At 33.9% G+C, this 22,326-nt stretch overlaps 1 protein-coding gene across 1 annotated transcript in view; it reads left to right on the top strand.

The window, feature by feature from the left end:
* Window positions 1-22,326, top strand: part of LOC113497756 (tRNA dimethylallyltransferase) — a 205,803-nt gene that overhangs the window by 146,331 nt on the left and 37,146 nt on the right. The window contains exon 4 of the mRNA XM_026877461.1: window positions 21,758-21,881. Coding sequence (XP_026733262.1) covers window positions 21,758-21,881 — 124 coding nt within the window. The remainder of the gene's footprint in view (window positions 1-21,757; window positions 21,882-22,326) is intronic.

The raw sequence follows: 22,326 nt of genomic DNA, 5'->3' as shown, positions 1-22,326 counted from the left end.
CGCTGTGTTCAGTTCATTTAAAATACAGATCCATGATTACTGGTCGAAGACTTATTGATACTAGTACCCAACCCGTTTTGTTTTTTCGCGACACGTTTTGTAATAAATGCTTCTTATTTGATTATCGTTTATACCATTTGGATATGGAACTCTAATAACCCATTTAACAAAGGCACTGCTGCCTGTCTTTCCGTCTATCCCAAAGCTGTATCTCATGAAATGTATTTGTCTAACAAAGTTGTGAAGTGTGTTGAAGTTTTCGTTGCCGCTACAAGAAAAAAATATTAAGTCGCGGTTAAACAATAGTTGGTAGGATCATAAATTCGATGTATTTTTGTAGCCTGTAATACTGAAAGGTCTTTTCAAATCGGACCAGTAGTTCTTCATTTATCCAACGCTTTAGCTTTATAAATTAGTATAGCTTCTATTTAGGAATCTGCCTGAAGGTTTAATAATATTTTTGGGCAAAAACCCTATTTTAATTCAAAGTCTAGACAGAGAACAAAGCGTCCCACATACCTGGTCCTTAAGAAGTCTGCCTTACCTGGCACTTACTGAAAATTATCTGACTTCAGAGAACAAGTATAAATAGCATAAGATATACTTATTCTAAACATAGTTAGGTTGTGTTAGCTTTTGGGGCTCGAAACGAGACTAGTCTAATACGTGAATATTTAGTATGAGATTCATACGTCATGAAATTTAAGAAAATGTTTAAAGAGTACAATACCTATGTAAGTAGTTATCAGTTCTATAACAATTTGTTTTAAATAACCCTTTACTAAAGCATTAGGGTCATTAGATAGCTTCTGCATCAAAAAGTCAATGAGTGAAGTGTCTATTTTCAATCGTTCGATGATCAAAGGACTGATAATCAAATTACGTGTCCGAACCGCAATTCTTTTGTTTCATAAACATTTCCTCTAACCCAATGGCGTGCTTAAACTGCCGCGTTCAAAATGCTATGAATGAGGAAGCATAAACATCAATGGCGTCTGCAAATCTTTTTTATTATACTTCCTACATATGTCTTTCACCTGGTCTTAAATAATTTAATAGATTTTATTTGAAAACTCACGTGAAATATAACGTTTTTACAGTTTAATGTTCGTGGCTATTTGTGGGCGGGCGCCGCCGCGGGTTGGAGCTTGTATGTCTATATATAAACTGTGTCTGCCGCCTGCCGGTATTCAGGTCAAACTATTAGGCTCTACATATATATTGTGACAACGGGAAGACGGCGCTAGGATTTAGAATAATCCTGCAGCTGATTCATGAATAAACTTTGCTATTCATTCATCTGTAGCGATATATTTGTGAGAATTGGTCGTAGCATACTTCAAAGTGAATGGAGTATTATATTTAACTGGTGAAATTAATAATGCATTTTTTTCTTTTCCTGCGTTTCTCACGACTGCCCGAATATATGAGTTCTCGGAAAATTCCTACTTATTACTTAAATACATTTAACTCTTGAATGCCTGTACTAATTTTGACGTTTGAGCAGAATTCTAACAAACATAATTCATTCATGAACTCTTAGCCCACTGTCACTTGCAAGTTTACATGAAATGTATGAATTTCAATTATAAAAAAACAGTTGTAAAAAATATATATCTTTAACAGTTATTTTCGCCGGACGAGGGTCAAACTTCGCGCTTATCGCAACCAGCAGATCAAAGTCCACTAAAACAATTTCAGTCAGAAACTTTTAACGGTTTTATAATAACTTAAAAGCCTCTTTTTTATAAGTGCAATCGATACTAGTGATTAAGGTGACAAAAAGTGTAATGTATACTATGAGAGAGTGCAACCTAATGCCTCTTTGTGGCCTCTACCAAGTAACAATAGACGGACGGACAGATGACACTATATCAAATGACTATTGTAATGCCAAGTTAAGGACAAAAAAAGTGATTTTGGCCAAAAGTAACGGTAGTTTTGGTAGTAGCATGTCATTTTGTTTTTTTTATTTCATTCTATGGTGCAAGTTCTTTCAAAATGGTCGAGTTTGTTAGTGGTATTATAAATGGTAAAGTTCTTACATGTCATGAAATTGGGTGAACTTTTATTGGCAATAAGTAATTCTTTTTTTAATGCTTCTATTATTATAATTTTAAAATAGGTAAAATATTCGAAATCTATGTTTTCGAAACGTCGAGTTAGTTTATTTACTGAACTTATTAAAATTTGAGGAAAAACATTTCCTTTCGACGCGTCTTAAGCAAAATCCAGTAGAAGTTATCAAGGCACTTAATCAGATTATACATGCAGAAGAGAAGACGTAACAAATTAATACATTTTCCTCAATTATGATCAATAGCATTTTCCTTATCAGTGAAACGTTTTTCCCATAAATAGGAATATTTATTGGGTAATAACACGCAAAAATGTGGCAACACAGTTCTCGCATTCGTTCGTTCAAACTTAATTTATGCGACTAATTAGTAGATGCCGATGGTAATGAGTTAGCATGGGGGCTGGCATGGTGCACCGGGCACCATGAGAAACTTCATGGAAAATGTACGAGATTATGAGAGAAAGTGTTTTGAAAGTTGTGTTATTTTTGTACTGCATGTTAAGTGTGATGTTTTCCTTGTGCATATGTTTGCACGGGGTTTTTACTGCATGCATATGATAACCTACATTCAATGTTGTTGTAACTTCATTAGTGACTAGTTTCTATTAATTAGTGCGTCTATCAGAATCTTTTATTATTTAATAAGCAGCCAGCTTGATGTAGCAAAGTATAAGTTTTACTGTTTTATTTTGTATTTAAACATCAGAATTCACCTCTCATTTGACTTCTTTTACTATTTTTCCACATAATTATGAAAATGGGAAATAATTTTGCGAACAGTATCCAACTCCAGAAAATAACTTCCTTTTTACCTCCAAGTGTGTTTCAACCTAATCGAATAATTTGGTTCAGTGTGTCAAACTTCATTGTAAAAGTTCTATATTTAGAAGCTAATCGGCTACAAAACTTATTAACATAATGCACAGATAAAATATATGCAGATATTTAGGCGGTCTTACAAAGTAGAAATATTTACCTTTTTGAATACATAAATTCCTTGACATTCTCTTGTTAGTTTAGTGTGCCTCAGTCGATTACAATAATTATGTTCCATTTTTATAATTTGCTCCCTTTTTTATAGCTTGCTTAATACACTTTTGGCCATAAATAAAGCGTTACTTTTATTTTTATACGTCATTTAATTGTTCATAACAATACATTATACATAAATTGTTTATAAAATAAGCCTTATTACCTAATTAAAAGCTTTATTTTTAATACTATGAATACTAAATTTAGTTTGAAGTATAAAAATAAGTGTTCTTAGTTAATTAATTTGCGTTTTTATTTCACGTAATAAAAACTATTATCTCGTAGAATGTACGATAAAAATATAATGGTTAGCTTTTCGCTTTATTATCTTAATATGCGAGATAATAAACTTGAATGATAATTTGAATATTTTAGAACTTTGTATTATTTGTTTTACAATTATAACTCACTCTCACTTTGCATGACATACAAAGCAATAAACACTTAAATGACTTCTATTTTCTATTCCAATAAATATCATTCCATGTTTTTGTTTTTAAAAGCGTAAAAACACACACACACGCACAAACACATACAAGGCTTCAAAATAAAACTGTCACCGTAGAGTCTCACACATCGGGTGTTAAAAACCAAACACCGTATTACATTCATGTAAACTGATACACTTTTCATGGACCCGAGTGTACACAGTTCAACGACCCCACAAAAACTACAATTGTTTTACGAAGATCGCTATCTCAAACACATTTAGCTTGTTATGGCTTTTAAATAATTTTGTTACAATCCCTACTATTATTATAAATGCGAAAGTAACTCTGTCTGTCTGTCTGGTACATAGATAGAGTTGACCTTGCGAAAGAACATAGGGTAGTTTTTATTCCGGACTTTTGAAGAGTTCTCTTGGAAACGTGGTATAACCGACCTCGACGCGGGCGAAGTCGCGGGCGAAAAGCTAGTTTTCCATAATTCTGTAGTTGTTATTATTCGAGTTTACCTTACTTACGTTCGTTAAGAGTGACGTAATTTTTTCAATTGTTAAAACTCTTGACGTGTAAACACTTTCAAAGTTCAGATAGAATATTAACTAATTAGTATTAATTTTGATGGCGTCATATACTATGGAGTAACGAGCCGGTAAACCAGAAAGATAAATACAATATAACGAGCGTAGTCATAAGTTTTTCAACTTTTTAATTCTAGTATGTACGGACCATGTAAGTGTGTTTATCCCTGAAAGTTATAATTAAAAGTAATTCAATTAAATATTGACAAGTTGTAGTTTGACGGCTGCTTCTTCATGGATTAAACTTAACGAGTCATAATTTCTTTTACACATTAACAAGCATGTTTTTAGAGTTAGTTGATAATTAACCAAAAAAACTTCATGCGTGCTACATTTTAGCTACCCGATGGTTATGCAACAATGTACGAGTTTATTCATTTTATGCTTAACTTATTAAGTGTCGTACAAAGATCTGTTTTTTATTAGAGGATCGTCTTTTATCGCCAATTTTCAATAGACGGATGTTTGTAGTCATTCCATCTATGCAACCAGCCTTGTCATCGTATATGTACGAACCCAGTATGAAACTTTATGCCAAAAGATTGTTTGACCTGAAGTTTCTTGCCGATTGTTCGCCACAGAAAGGACATTCTTTTAGACCTACTAGAATTAAAAACATGTTGTTTTTAGAGGAAGATCTTAATGCGTCTGTTTTTTTTTCATGTTTGTTACCTCAAAACTTCGGACTGGACGAACCGATATTCTGCATTCTTCTTCCATTTAATCTAAAATAGCTGTCATTTGGTCCTTAAATTTCATTAATTTCGGCTCAGTAGCTTTTCATTTGAAGTCCGTTGTATGCTTTTGTTGTTAAAACAATATTATGATTCAGATACATATAAAATTGCTTGTTAATTATACAAAAACATAACCTACTTAATCCAACATCCTCTTCATTTAAAAACAAACCCAATATGATATAAAAAGCAGCGATCCACGAGGGTTCGTCTACCTGCCGTCAGGTGACATGGCTACCACAAAAATAAACAGTAACCCGAACCAAATGAACTCCCGACTACTTTGCGGTCCGTCCCATCTGTCATGCACCAACATATGCTGTTTTTACGGGCCTACGATTTGTTTATATACCATCTCTCTTACTCCTCTGCCTTTAATATCGTCCCATCCCGCTCCCTCCCATTTTTCCTTCAAGGTGAGGGAGTAATTGAAATCGAACACTGCATGCGGGTTAAGTGAAAGGACTTGTCTTGACAAAGATTAGTTTTGCGGACTGTAGATGTGACATTGTTTTATACTTTACCTAGAAGTAAAGGAATTGGTAGGTGCAGTTTTTTGTTTTATTACCATATCATACACACCTAACGAAAACCATATTTAAAAAAAATTGATTTTGTATCATTATATTATGCTTACCATTTGTCATCAGCATCATCATCTTCACCATCCATAGCCTTTGTCCTCCTACTGCTGGGCATAGACCTCGTGCAAATTTCTAAGGGCCTCTGCCAGCCGTATCCAGACGAGACACGAGACCTTAACTACATATATCGTCGGCCCATCTTGCTCCCAGACGACCACGACTACTTTGCCATGGCTTGGCCACCATTCTGTCACCGCCATAGTCCACTTATAGCTTACTTTTTTGTCGTACCCAAAATAGTGCTTACCATTAGAGTAAATGGTACTATTTTACATCGAACCTTTTGAAGCCGGAAACCTATTAAATACTTACCTCTAATAAAGACATTAAAATTAAATCTGATATTTCACCACTAACTGTAATTTAATTCTGTATTCAACATACGTAGCCGAACATGTACCTCAATAAACTTAATTATTTATTTAACTGATGCTCCCCAAGTTAATGACGTCATAAATCTTTTTCTTTTAACTTTTTAGTATCTAACTGATTGTAGTTGATGAAATAGATGTAAGGTGAACTGAATTTAAGACTAACTTTATGCGCTGTTACACTGTTACTATGCAGTTAAAACGACATTACCGTGGTTCTATTGTGTTGTAACTTTTAACAGGCGCATTTGTATAAAATAATGAGGAAAGGAAGTACATTAACTTTTATAGAAAGTTTAAGTGTGAACATGTCATAATTTTAATTAAATCGCTGAGGCATGCTGCTTCAGTGATGTCGAAACATTTTAGGCAGAATTCTTTTTGTACTATTTTTTATACATTCCTATAATCTTTGCAGTTTTTTCCGCAAAGCAGGAGAACAATGACCCTATCCACTAGGATCCACAGTGTCATTAAACGTTAAGCTCTTGTAGAGCTCAATTATAATGATCGCAAGATTTATGTGCGAGTTTATTCATAATACTGTTACTGCAATAAATATTATCGATTAATAATTTTATATCTCCCATCTTTTATGGAAAGAAAATAATTATTGTTCATTTTTGGTACGAATCGATTATTTCGTTGTAACGAGGTTTATTAAAGTTAAATAAACCGGATTTATTGTGAGTTCGTGTTAAGTACAAAAAAATTAAGAAAGGTTTTTGTTCCTGTTTTACTTCGCGCGCAAGCCGAAAAATTTAGCATTTTGGAAGCATAGGTGAACAGAAATTTTCAGTAGCTTTTAACTCATCAAAGTTATCCCTACCTGAAACTATAGTTTTGCACAACAGTAAATGAATTTACTCCTTTATTTATGTATAGTCAAGTGATCTTTTTCAATGTTTTTTATCAATTTTTGCACTACGGTATCTGCGCAAAATCATCTCACCGCTCAAATTAATATACGAATAAATCTAAAATTAAAAACTCTTAAACAATCCAATTAAGCCGACAATTATCGATCGGTTAATCTATAAACAAATGACACTCATAAAACATACAAGCCCAGTCAACTACAACATACCCAACACAACTTACAAATAAAAAATGCCTCGAAAATATCGCCTTAATCCTCTAAAAATAAGGTTCAGATTTGCATATAATATCCTAGTACAACATGAAGATTAATTCGCCTTTATTGCTTAAACAATAAGGTTGATAGTAGTAATGCATTTTTAATACTAGATGGGTATGTAATCTTGTGAAGGCGTCAAAATAAGGCGTTCAGCTATGATAATGAAGAACACAAGAATGACGTGATAGGTCATGCGGACCACTAAGTTATCTGCCCATAAGATCTGCTCATATGTACCTTAATAACCAACAGGGACCAGTGGTAGGTACCTCTTTTATTTGTCAACTTAGGGCTTGTACACAGGTGTTGCCATTTGTAAAGCTGCAAAAATAAGAAGGCAAGGAATATGACAGATCGTTATTTGTTTTATTTTAGGAATTTGACTGGCCTGTTGGTCTAAGGTTAGCGGCCCTGACTGCTATACCGAAGGTCACCTGTCACAAATGTTTGTTCGATGAGCACGATCGTTTTGGTTCTGTGTCTGGGTGTAGTTCATTTATGCTATGTATGTTGTATTCAGAAATGTATAAGTGTATAATGTCAGTTGTCTAGTACTCTGAATACAAACATTGTTTACCTTGACACTAGAGGGAATAAGGTGAAACATGAGCGATAAAATTTGCTTGTATTTGTAAAACTGGAGAACTTCTGTTCAAATGTCTCCTTGTACTACCTCACATTTTTTCCTTTAATTGAATATAACTAATTCATCTTAAACATGTATAACACACACTTAAGCTTTATACAAATGCTCCTAAAAATTGATAACCCACAAACAATCACAGCCTGTTTTCTAATAAAGCCATTTTATTTAAAAATTGATTGATTGGTTGCGAAAGTTCTCCGTAAAATGATTCAGCAGTATTTATGATATCTCTAATAGCCAGCGCTAAACTCTAGCATTTAATTTGGTTTCGGTATATCAAAATATTTTCTACAAAAAAGGAGTTTCTTAAGCTGGTTGTTCAATGCGGCCAATATGTAAAGAGCCTTACTTGATTAGATTAGATTTAGATTAGATTAGAATATTCTTTATTGTACACCATGGAATTACAGCAGTGATTCTTAATACATACAATGTTAGGGTACAATGGCGGTCTTATCGCTAAAAGCGATATCTTCCAGACAACCTTTGGATGGACTTGAATGCATGCAAATGATAAATAGAACATCATTTTAAGTATAGCTTATAATAATTTAATGTTGTTAACTTTTTTATGAAGCATATGTCTAGTATAGTATACAATGACAAAAGCTGCTTAATTTCTGTTGATAATTGAAATATCCAAGTTATGTACAGACAGACAGACAGACAGAATACTAAACCTGGATTCTTGGAAGGTGATCAAAACCATACATTGACCTGTTAACTGTTTGTTCCTCGCAGTCTTTGGAACTCAAACCTGATTAGTCCAACCATCAAATCTGTATCTTGTAAAATGTTTAACAGATAAGGATTTCTCCGTTGTGAAAGACAGATGCTTTAAGGCATGTAAAACCTCTTTGGAGGCTTCTTGTCAGTAAATTTAACATTTATATCGATCATCTTTTCAGAAACGAATTGTTACAGTACCTACCCACCCAAGTACCTACCTACCGACGTAATTATAAACACAACACAACACAAACTACTCGATTATTTTCCAATCGAGTAGAAACTTGTTCCTCATCCTTGGATCCCAAGAATCTGATACGCTACGGTAGTGTAACGATGGACTCTCGGTAACAATTAAATCGATACCATGACGAGTCCGTCTTTAAGACAATTAAACGATTTTATTTCGATATCTTAGATTGTATACGATTGTTTGTCACTATGTCGAGTTTGAATGAGATTGTTTGTTTGTTTTTGTTTATATTACCAACAATGTTGGTGCTCAAAATTATGTATTATTCCCATTTGATGAAAATTTCAGTATTCTATATGAGGACGTAATTTTTGGATATTTAAAACAAATGATTTCTCGTCCTTTTGTCTTGGTATCAGTCATTATCTAAATAGAGACTATCAAAATGTTAAATTTACTGTTATATTCTAATTCACCATAAAAACCAAAACAAAACAAGGGAAGCCGGGCGCAGAACTAGTCTACGCAATAAATGTTAACCTCCGCTACATCGATTTCACGTGCGTCGGCTCATAACATCGGTAATAAGCGTACACCATGTTGTCTATGGTATCCTATGGTTTATGTATTGTCTCTGATCCACCGTGACATTGACAGACCGTTTGAACAACACTTATTAAATATTGTCTTCTTTTTAACACCTGTTACTTAACAACGGTCGTTTATAAATGAATTCAATAAAATTGTTACTGTTTATTATATGTCTCAGCTTTTGCGAAACTCCTTGGAAAAGCTCGCGTCTTGCCTCTTGTTTGGTGATATATTTGAGCTTTAGTATTGTTATTTTAAATAAAACCAATGCTCTCTACTTGCTTTTAATATTGTACCCACACGATTGTCTTAGGTCTATCTTAGGTCTTTGAGGTGAAACGGTACAAAAAGACTTAAGTGACACCCAAGGGTAATAATCCCAGCCGTTGCCATGGCAACAACTCCAAACGAATGAATCACACACGTGTGCACACACACACACAGAAACAAATCTACAGTCGAAAACGTTATCGCTGCACCAGTTCCATTCAAGTTTTAATTAGTCGTATGACACCGCCGAAAAATAATACTGAACTGAACTTTAATATGAGCATTTGGACCTTACGCTACGTAATAGAAATTATATTTAAATATTACATCACTTTTTGCACCAGACCAATTTCTTAGGACAAGAAAAAGCAAAATTATTTAAAGACCATAAATAACAAACGTTCGTAATCCAAATTTTGATTACGAATCGTTTTTTCTTAAAGGCCAGACACAGACCGATTACTTTTTAATCAAATTAAATTAAGCAAATAAAAAAGGAAATACTGTTTGGCGGTAATCGTTTGCGTTTACGGCGGACATTTTTAATCTAAAAAAAGAACGTAAAGCTACTTACCAATGTTCAATTAAGCTACAGTTTTGTTTCTATTTAATCCTAAAACATTACTTATGTCAAAATTAAGTGCATTTTTATGTAAATATAGGCGATAAGGACGAATTTAAATTAGCCGCGGGGAATTCATTCATGCAAAAACATGGCGCAACCGTCTTGAGGAACACTAAGGTTCTGATGTTCAAAGGGCGGTTATATTACGCAGTAACTTAGTTTAAATGTCTTAACAATGTAACTTAACACGTCATTAGTTATCTAAAACATAAAATTCTCTTGTCACGATACACGTAATTGAACTCCTCCTAAACGACTCGACTGATTATCATGAAATTTTGTGTTTTGTATAGGTTTGAGAATCGATCAACATCTATAATCTACCCCTAAGACATTTTTTCTCATTTGTATTTTTTTTGCACCATGGCAAAGCAACTTTTGCCAGGTCAGCTAGTATTAGATAATTGCAATAAAAAATGTTTTAGCACAACTAGTGATCACTGATAAAGCAAGCATCACCATATTTTATAGTGGAAGGTGTATAAAAAGAATGATGGCTGTCAAAATGTGGATATATCTTGTCAGATAAAACTTTTCTGAAGGCTCAACTCTTTTCCCCTTTAGAGTTAAAATATTTTATTCACGTCTGATAACCTATACTAAACGAGAAAACATGAAAAATAACATAATATCTCTTTTGGCCGTGTCTTCATAGCGTTGTTTTTAACCAATCTTTTTAACTTTATATTAAGGCTTTTCAGGAAGCATACATCATGAACTGACGTCATTGCCTTTATATTTATGTTTTAAAAATGTTAAAAAAGATAATGTATTGCGTACATGGTTCATTGTATGTCGTATGCTTTTTCTATAATTAATTTTGGTTAAATGGTAAAAATAAAAACATTTACTACCTAATCTTTTTGTAACGATTAAGGATAATTAGATAAAAAAAACCTTTTTGACATATGTAAAACAATTGTTACTAACGGTTCATTACAAATCTAACGGTCTCAAAAATAAAACACCTTTAAGTACGGTAAGTGATACTTCAAACTAAATTCCAATTTTGTAAAAAATAACTGAAAACCCATCACAAACTTAAATTCTACTAAAACATAAAAAATACGAGGAAGTCTTAAAAATATTCACTTTGAGTAAGTAGGTTAGATTGAATTCTAGGATAAGTGTGATCTAGGATTATTTTGGGCTAAAGCCCCGCTGGTGGGAGATAGGCGGTTATAGAAAACAATGATGGCCGCCTACATATCACATGTTGTCGCAACATGTGCTAGCTTCCGCCAATTGGTGCGGTTCCAATGTCGCGTACGATACGGTATTGTTTAATATTATGTTTAATGCTTTACTAGAATTCCATTAACGATCTTAATTAAAAAATCGTGTACATTCATTTTCACTTAGTTAGTTTAAAATTTTAGAATATTCTTTTTATACGAATTTTTTGTATGATATAACAATATTTTTTTATAATTCATCATTATTTGATATGGTTTAGCTGATTTAAGTTTAAACTAAAAATACATAAATTTTAAAAATAAATTGATGAACAGTTTCATTGCAGCGTTTAACGAAAACTAAGCGTCATCGTCTTAGACAAAATAAATCAATGTTTTATAGTTAAACATGGAAACTTTGCATCTTAATTATTAAATCCTTATCTATACTTCTTCTATACTAATATAAAGCTGAAGTTTGTTTGTTTGAACGCGCTAATCTCAGGAACTACTGGTTCAAATTGAAAAATTCTTTTTGTGTTTAATAGACCATTCATCGATGAAGGCTTTAGGCTATAAACCATCACGCTGCGACTAATAGGAGCGAAGATACAATGGAAAATGTGAAAAAAACAGGGCAGGTATAAATCATAACTTATATCTTCTAACCACGGGTACGAAGTCATGGGCAACAGCTAGTTTTTTAATAAAAGCATAATACTCTTTGATGGCATAATTAAGGATATTTGGCACTTCTTTTCTGGACCGTCATACGCTTTAGCTATTTATCAAATTGTGACTGTTTAAAACAACAATCTAATCCTATCGTATAAGGGAAACGCACGCATCTTTGACAAATCTTTTAATATTACACTTATGGCCACACGGCCAGCGCTAATGCGAGTTAATTAACGTTTACAATTAATCCTCTGAATGGGTCTCAACATATCATTACTATTAATTGCTATCAGATTCATACTACTCGAATTTGGCGACTCAATGGAATAGTACTGGAGCGTGTAATATTATTAAATAGTTCAGTTGAGTTGGTACTTACCCCGCCGAGTTCATTAATAACTGGTCTGTGGATTTGAGTATTTTAGGTAGTTCATGAAATTAGGTTTCAAATTAAATTAATAGACAGGGAGCACAAATTTGAGCTAAATAATTATTACCTTTGCAATCTGTCGTTTTCTACTATTGATACGCTTATTTCTCGATTGGGTGCACTGCGCATTCTTTGAAGATGGCTTTCAGAATATTTTTTGGGATGCTGTTGGTACTTTCCTATTGACTACACATCACTCACTCAACAAACTTAAGTCGCACACCATACTACAAATACAAATGAAAACTTTTTAGCAATCTTCTAATAAAATTAGACACACCCGCCAATATACTTAGCCTTTTTAATGCACAGGAAAATCCCAGTCAAAATAAATTCGACGATACTCTTCTTACCTATAAAAACGTCCTGAGAACCGATCTAGCCGCAAACCGCACGCAAAACACAGTTAATCATCTCTTCATTATTCCATTAAAACTTACTTCGTATTAAACACTATTAAAATTTAATCGACAAAAAAAAATATTTTTTGCCCCACTCAAATTTAACTTGTCATTATCAATTATTAAACAATTCGTTATCTACGTCTAAACATTTGATCAACTGTGTTGTAGGATGTTTCAGTCTGGAAAAAAATCTAGGCAAAAAGTTAGCCTACACTAATTGCTTTGTAGATAACATTTTTTTGAAGATTTCTCTTCTAGATTGAGTGTAAGTAGTTAAGTTTGGGGAATGCCCGGGCTACATTCGTCCTTAGTATCTATGAGGAAGCTAAAGTTTAACCCGGATCAAACTTGATGATAGTTCAACATGCTATTAGCTTTATATCCGACTGTAACTGGTGTTCCTAGAATTCAAAATCGAGTGCTCAGTTTCGACAGCAAAGCATGTTTGTTTAAAATATCTTTACAGCATTCAGTTTACTTAAAATTCGAATGGATAAAATTGCAGCTCTAATATTACATATAGTTGGCTACAAGAAGGCTGTATCAAACTATACAATTTAAGGTAAAAAACAATCGCCTTTTATAACACCCAAGACAAATATGTCTCCATCTCAAACAATATGCCCACCGTGACATGTAACTTCAGCAAAAAACAATACATGTTAATTCTATTCTTACATTGATACCATACGTAGCGTTTCTATCATCGCGACTCAGCCATCAGGTGCCTGACAGACCGACAGCCCATCAATTATACCCGCCTTGACACTCCGTGTGTGTCAAACTCACATGTCATTACGAAAAACAAGGGAAAAGCAACCTTAATACAGCGGCATAAAGACAAACTAAAAATACGATATTTTTTACCAAACCCGGTAGGCCTAAGAGTCGTTGACCGCGCTTTTTGTTGTATTCCTAGAATTAGTGTTACAGTAATTATATTAGACTAATTATATTAACGTGTCGAAGGAATATTAGAAGCATATTATTTAGAGTAATTAGTCGTTATTTACATACGCCATATGAGGCGTAACCACTGGCATGTCTGGCATATGTCTTAATTTAGAAGAAAAATAATATAACATTAGGTAAATTTTATCATCATCATCATCATCTAGCCTTTTCCCAACTATGTTAGGTTTGGCTCTCATCCTAACCGGATACAACTCAGTATCAGTGTATGACAAGGAGCGACTATCTTACCATCTTTACATACCATCTCACCCTTTAGACAGCTGGTCAAAATCCACGGATTGACCGTATCAAGTGTAGCTTAACCTGTGATCGGTCAACTTGAGCAGTTGTTACACTTTCTCGTGCAAAATCAGGGTACTGTCTATCAAACAGCTTTCGGTCTATTTAGTATTAATAACTATGAATATTAAAATCCTAAAAATCTAGACCGTGTCACCTCAGGCTAATGTATTAGAATGACATTAACAAATCCAAGCACTCTCATAAAAACTGCATCATAATCATTTAAGCTCACAGCTCGTAAACTAATCTCAAAGCATCAAAACTTTACATTTAAAAGAAATAAACCCGTTTTATTACTTACAATTATTAGTTTATTTTTTTATTATTCTACATTCTCTGTGGTTTTAAAAAGTATATTTCGTCACTACTCCCACAGGCACTCATAAAGCGAAATTAGAACTTTTGAAAAATGCGATTTTTGTATGACATATTATATTTTGATATTTATGTATCATTGACTGATGTACTACATTATCATTTCTTACTCAAATCGACTCTTCAGTAGAGCAATTACAGCTGGCATTTTTAAATCTATGCTGCATTAAAACCTCCTTTAACCGTTGTCATTGTTTTAATACGGATATAAAGCAAACATTACGTACCTACATACCTAACAAGTTAAATGATAATAAAGACAGGCGTTCATCCTCTCTCCTTAATCTTGCCATGCCCGACAGGGTCCAATTCTCAATTACAACATACCTACCTAATCATGTACTAACATTTCCATAAAAAATGACAATTAAGATCACGTGATTCCAATCAGCCAGTGTCTCCCGGATTCTGTATTCCACGAGAAACCTGACGCATGCAGGTTACAAGTGAATGTGCATTCCACACTCGGAATAATGTCGACCGCGCATTCAATGAACCTTTCACTTTACTTATTGACGCCCAATTAAATATTTAAATTCTATACATACCAAACAAAATGCATTACTGCAGACAGACGGACTGGTCACCTGCCAAATGTATTAGGATGACATGATTTTATTACTTATTATACGCTTATGAATCTGAGTACCATTTGCTTTTAACTTCGTCCGGGTTATCTTAGCAAATTAATGCCTATGTCCTCAGTTGGGATTCAAATTTATACTATAAAAATTTCATCAAAATTGACTCAGTGGTTTAAGAGTTAAAATGTAACAGATTTATATCGATAGTTACTTTCACATATATATTGTAATTTATGAGTAAATATCGAAAAACTATAAGGTTTAAATACCACAAAAACTGGATCAATTGTTTAGTTACTAACTACATAGCCACTGACAGACTCATGGGCCCCGCTGAACTTTGGTATTTAAAAACAAAAGAACGTTGCAGTAATTATACGCTTCGGGTTTTTTCAAGTTGCTTCGCACAAACGTATCTATAAATAGCATCACTAAAAGCCACGAATATGGTCGTTGGTCGAAGAGCACGCCATAATAAAACCTCAGGGTATGCGCTTGCATTCCTCGGCGTACGACGCTATGGGAGCCGACGCGACGAGCTTTTGACACAGACAGACATACAGACAGTCGCTGTGTTAGTACTCAGACACGAATCTGAACAAAAGTCATTAGCAAAAAAGGAAAATCAGAGTAGTTATTCAAGATCGTTTTGGTGCATCTTGCCTTTGTCAACCGATAGAATAATTTCATTTTATTATTATTGAAGTACCGTTTTATTTGCATATATTTAATCTGCTCATAAACATACATAGCTTCACAAAATCGATAACATTTGTATAAAATTCTCATATTTCCTGCAATGTCAATAACATTTAAAGTCCATTTTTATGTTAATAAGGGATTTTATTTTTCAAACACTACTGCTAAGGGGTGTCTTTAAATCTTTTGAAACCCGTTAAAACGATTCATCATTCTTTATTTCGACAATTTGATCTCTGCAGATCGTTAGTTCATAAGAGCACAGCCCTGAATGATCGCATCGATAGATTTAATTTTTTAATGTCTTTTCAAGCTTTACAGAGATGATATAAATGGGTCGTTATTTTAATAGATGCCTCTAACCGTGGATAAAGGTGATTTACCTATGTATAATGAAAAGAGAATATTGTCAAAATGCATTCGTAAAATTCTTAATAATATTTTTTGATTAGAAAAGCAGCCAACCTACTTTAATTTTTTTTTTTTTATTTTAACAAGTGGAGGCTATTTCACTTTAAATAAATATGGAGAGAATTGAGAAACTTCTCTTATTGGAAGTCAGTTTAAAACAATAATAATGTACTAGCAAAGTGACTTAAGTTAATTGATTAACGATAATGAGAACATTGTGAAACTGCTTGTATTTTTTTATATATTTATTAAACGATTGACGATTTTCTTTCATTACTTACACACATGTCTACTTAAAAAATAAACTATACACATCTCGCAACCAAACTTGCCTTAAAAATGTCTCAATCTAATTAATTTATTCATCTTACACTTAAGCAAGCCAACAAAGAGACATCAAATCTAGATGAAGTCATCGGTCGGCTTAGCCATAACGAAGAACTTCCTGCCTTAATCAATGTACTGGCAGACATTCGCGATAATGCCGCAGAGGGCAAAAGGGATTACTAATTAATGTGGGAGACAACGAACTTGAACTGATATTGGATAATGTTTCTTTGTTTGTCAGTTTATTCCTAATTTTCGTACAAAGCAATTTACTCTGTATATCGTATAGACCTCTGGCCGAGGCATTGCAAGTCTCTGATGCCCAAAGAGGTTTATCATCTAAGGATGGATGTCCATTGCATGTACGAACCACTTTTCTGTTTGTGTAGCATTAGTCGCTTGGAGGTTACGACTCAACTTTTATTAGCCGTTGCATTACGCTAATATCTGTCACAATCTGTCCCATGTCTTTCGAATTCACAATACGTCGTGTGTGGAATAGATTCAAAGAGTTAAATGATTGTCGAATTAGGATAAGGGGGATCTTCTTCTTGCTGTTCATGGAAAAAGTCAAGAAGGTAGTTTCTACATTCGTATAAGGGTCAAATTCTAATTCTAATTTTCAATTATTGTCGAAATTAAATTATTTGTTACATTTGACGACCTCCGTGGTCGAGTGGCGTACGCACCGGTTTCAAGGTGTCGCTAGCTCTGAGGTCCCGGGTTCGATCCCCGGTCGGGTCAATGTAAAAATTCACATTTCTACATTGTCTCGGGTCTGGGTGTTTGTGGTACCTTCGTTGTATCTGAATTCCATAACACAAGTGCTTCAGCAACTTACTTTGGGTTCAGAACAATGTATGTGATGTTGTCCGCATTTATTTATTTATTTAAAACAAATCGAAGCTCACATATAATTGTAATCGGACAAGAACAATAAATTATATAAATTACATGAGTGACACAAGTTTTCGATGTTTCACAAAACACGCTGAGAATTTATTTGTCACGATATTTCGGTTTGTTTGTTTTAAATTGGTGTTGAATCTCGTAAGGCATGTTGTAATACAGATGGAAAATGCATCGCTTATATTTTTTTTGTTACGAAAAAAAGTAAAGAATCAGACGGAAGTGTTCATATGATCCAGTATTAATTGATTCAAGTTTTGGAGAGTAATCGAAAAATATCGATTTAAGTAGTGCGATATAGGTACTGCTTGATTAGGTTATGTTTTTCTATTAGTTCATTTCGTAAAACCAACCTTATACTTATTATATATATAATAATAATTGTATTTTCAAAGTACAACGTTTAGATATTACTAAAATGGTTACGAATTCGAAATACGGATCTCCTATGAACCTTGGGAATAGCCCGCGAATAGGATCTCGGTAGACCTCCATTCACTACTATATATGGTCGGTAAAGTTTTAATTAAACAGAATTATTTGTTACGAATTGCTTTTTCCTTTAGAGAGTCTTAAATATCAATAAATTTAATATGTAGATACATACTTGTTTTAATGGGAAGAGAGAAATAGCATAAAGAATCAATTACAGAATATATTTAGAAGTACAGCTACGATATTGATTCCGTCTTAAATTTAATTTAATTTAAGTTCATAAACTCAAAAAAATCGTGTATATGAGTGATAGAATGATGCTATTAGATGCTATCATAATAGATACGTACCCGAAGTAAGACTTAAACATAAAGAGCGGAGAATCAACATAGGCAGACGAGAAGTGAGAGTTAAGCTAATCTACGAGGCGGGATGAACGGTAGAAAAATACACGTAAAAGGCCTTGAAATAACCACTTTATCCGTAGACAGACTAATGATAATGATGATGACATACTCAGAGCTGTATAATAAACAAACAAAAATTTATAATTTTAGTTGTGCGGCCATTTTTTTATCGTAACACTCGGTCTAAAAACTCAATGAGCACCTAAAAAACGGTAAGTTTAAACTCAACGACCGAATCTTACTTAACACAATTTTTGCCGCCTTTTTTACCCGCCATGATGTAAGCGAGGTTAATGACCGAACACCTGTTGCTTACGTTTTTTTAATCATGTCTGCGATGGACACTGGTCTATTAAGTATTAAGCACTTAGTTTTTATTGTAACCTCTTAGTCAATTATTGATTTGTGGTTAGCTAAACGTAATGTGTTAGAGTTTCCTCAATAACGGTAATAGATGGCGTTGTCGTTGAGTTTGAGTGACTAAGATAAATAAAAATCTTCCTTGATTCCGTCTTCTTACAGATATTTTTGATATCAGGAATCTCTTTTTTTAAAGGTAAAGCAAACGCCGTTTTGTCGCAAAGAGTGGGATTTGATAGAAAAGTTTAAGGCTTTATGGAGGTTTGTTGCCGGGGATCGATTTTCATCCCCATGGAAAACGGCTTTGGAAGTTTCTCAAAGTATTCACCTATTAAGTAGTAGGTAATGCCCAAGTTAAGCAGTGCAGAAGTTTTGATCAAATCTGTGATCTTCTTGGGGAACTTGCAAAATAATACTGTTTTTCACTATGTATCTTGTGATTATTGGATAATGTGAAAACTAATTTGATTTCATCGCAGCCTTCAGTTTTTGAATGCTGAGATGAATGGAAGATTTTGCGCCATCCCCAAATGCATGACTTATCAATCTACTGATCGTAGGATTCCGGTTTCTGACATGTTTGACTTTACATTTTCAATATATAACGAAAATTTCTTATTTTATATACATACTAGCTGTTGCCCGCGACTTCGTCCCCGTGGGTAGAAGATATAAGTTATGATTTTTACCTGCCCTGTATTTTTTCACATTTTATTAGTTGCATTGCATAGGCGCAGCGTGATGGTTTATAGCCTTCCTCGATGAATGGTTTATTCAACACAAAAATAATTTTTCAATTTGGACCAGTAGTTCCTGAGATTAGCGCGTTCAATCAAACAAACAAACAAACTCTTCAGCATATTAGTTTAGAAGTATAGATAAGATATATTTTTTTATTTTCCCAAAAAATACTTAAATAAAAGGTCGAGGTACAATGCAACTGATCTATTTGCATGGAGCCCTCAGTGTCGTAAGTTCGACTCGCACTTAGCTGGTTCTTCCACTGTTCGTTTGCAAGCGACAGCTCAAGAAAACCCTTTTAGGTTTTTCTAACCAATAACGTAGCGTGTTATCATTAGCGAGGGAAGTACAGAGCGGTACTTTTTGTGATTGCATTCGAGCTACTATGAAAATTGCGTTTTTCATACCTTTTGAAGTCCATTTACAAGTATGTTCGTGCTAAGTTTTTGTAAAGAAAGCTTTGTTTACCTACTATTACTATGGATGTTGTTATTGTGTAAATTAAGGGTATTTTTCTAGTTTTGTGTTTTGTATTCTGGTCTATGCATTGTGCCTATTTTATGATTTTTGCTAAACTTTGCGGCGCGAAAAAGTCCGATGTCTATCTAAATGTCCAATTCAACTACCATGAATTTCTTTTAATTAATCTATCCAGTGGTCTTGTTCGTAACTCTTGCTGTTGATTTTTTCTGATTATTTAATTCTTAGCTTTATCTATCCGCTTTGCTGTTCTTTTCAAGCTTTAGATAAACTAAAGCTCTTTTATTACTTTCGGCAAAACATCGCGATAAGCTGCAGCGCGGTCATAAAGTCTCTTCTCCCCAAGAGTTAGTTTTTAACCTCGACCAATCTGCGCCATGATCTCCCACATCCACGCTTTCTGGGGCTTGTCTTACTTCACTTACTTCACTTTTATGAGTTTTTAAGTGGCCATTATGGCAATAGAAGGCCAAACTTAATGTCTTTATGTTGAGACCATCGCTTCTTGCACGAATATTCTCCGGTGCTGCGTTTGAGCGCAGTTTCGACTAGTGTGTATTAGTTTTATATGTTCTCTTTAAGTTTTGTTTAGTATGAGTGTTCGGTGAGATAGCTAAATATCTTCTTTATTTTCGTAAGAAAATGCTTTCTTTCTCTAGCGCTGCCAAACGTCGAACTTCAGTTTAATATTCCTTACTGATGAAAGAAGAGACGATAAATGCTAGCGCTTTGCTATTTATATTGCTTGAAAAAGCAGCATCCCCCGTATTTGACGGTAGCTCACGAAATAAAAGATTACACTAATAAAGCGCATGCATTTGTATTCATTAATCACAAAGAAAAAGTACCCGTCAGTTCAGCTCCCTGTTTTTATGTTTATTGATTTCAATTAGTTCACGATGACTAATAGTTCCACTGTTCATTTTGTTGTCAAGTTACTCGACCGATACAAATGCGCCCTAAACAAGTTTAAAGTATCAAAACGTCTCGCAGGATGTGGTGACACTATATTTTTTTTTCTCTTCCACTCGGCTGATGACTTTAAATTGTTAGGTAACTCGATAGTTACTGTCATAATATTAAGATAACAGCTTACGGTGTTCTAAGTTTCGTGAGAATATTTATAAGCACATTTTTGACACTTGTTCACGGTAATTTGCTCGTTACCTTGTTTGATTGTTTGTGAGCGTGTTAGCTGACTGCTGTGTCCCCAATTGACCTGTTTTCGCTATAATCTAGTGATTGCACAAGTCAGTCTGTCATCATTTTTGCATTATTAACTTTCGATGTGATTTTGTTGTTTCGAAAGGGTTGACTTTTTTTTGTCAAATGATACGAATAAAAAACAATGGAATTACTGTTGTTCTCATGTTCCGGTGTCTTATATTGTAAAGATCGCACTTGGACATTATACTTACATTAACATAATTTGATATTATTTTAGAAGCGTTTCTAAACTAAATTAATGTTTCTAACGCTAGCCTTTGGTTACTCTTGTAAATCGTTTATGAAACTTTCATTGAACTTTCACCTTGGTTATGTTTTCTTTTCAAGTAAAGGGGTGTTAATGTTCCTTTACCCTGCTGTCAAAGGGTGAAGAACTACAAAATTAAATCCTAAAAGAAAAATGTACTTTGTAGTTTGGTCGTTGCCAAATAACTGGGGAACATGGAAGCAATTTATCACGCCCACACAGAAAAACTACTAAGGTCCCTTCCTCAGAGCGACCCTTGGATCTAAAGTTACGATGTTTTATTATTCTAGACATTCCTTGTAATAAAACATATATTGTCACTATAAGATTCTACACTACAAAGGAGGACATATTATTAAAATCAAGTTCATAAATAGGTCAATATATTTTTTCAAGGTGAGAAAAAAAATCAAATTAAAAATGTTTAGAAAAAATCTTTCCAAACGTAAATACCTACTGAACTTAAAAAAAACACTATAAAGTTGAAATTACTTTAATTTGCATTGTTGAAATTCAACTTGTCTTCCACAGGTCCATAGAAGTATTGCTGAAAACAGGTCGACGTCACAGCGAGATCCTGGCAGAGCAGAAGCTGAGCGAGGGTCAGCTGCGGAGACCAGGGGCGACAATCATATTCTGGCTCAAGTGTGAACAGGTAAGCTTATATTAATACATAGAAGTATCCATTACCTAGAAAGATGGTGAACAAATCAAACGCACTCTTGATATTTCTAGTTTTTTTTTCTGTTATTTTTATTTACTTATATATTATTTTTTTAGGAGAGACACTTCGTACTCTTATTAAATTTCCTGCAGAAAATACTCTGTCTGGCGTATACCCACTTCTTCTTACTATACAATGGTTAGTAAACTAATAAGTCACTCATTTTTGGAATCCATACCGCTTCCATAAAAAAAAACATTGAATATATTCTATAACATCTGGCACGCAGTAAAACTGGACGCATCGCGATAACCCCACAAAATGTCATAGGCATACGAAAGCCGATTTAAATATGAAAATAAGGGCAAAAAACCAGTGTAAATACAAGCAGGTGCATCTAAAACATAGGCGTTCCGATCTCAAAGTTCATAATGAG

Source organism: Trichoplusia ni, chromosome 1 (assembly GCF_003590095.1).
Source record: "Trichoplusia ni isolate ovarian cell line Hi5 chromosome 1, tn1, whole genome shotgun sequence".
NCBI lineage: Eukaryota > Metazoa > Arthropoda > Insecta > Lepidoptera > Noctuidae > Trichoplusia > Trichoplusia ni.
This window is presented reverse-complemented; position numbering and strand designations above follow the sequence as displayed.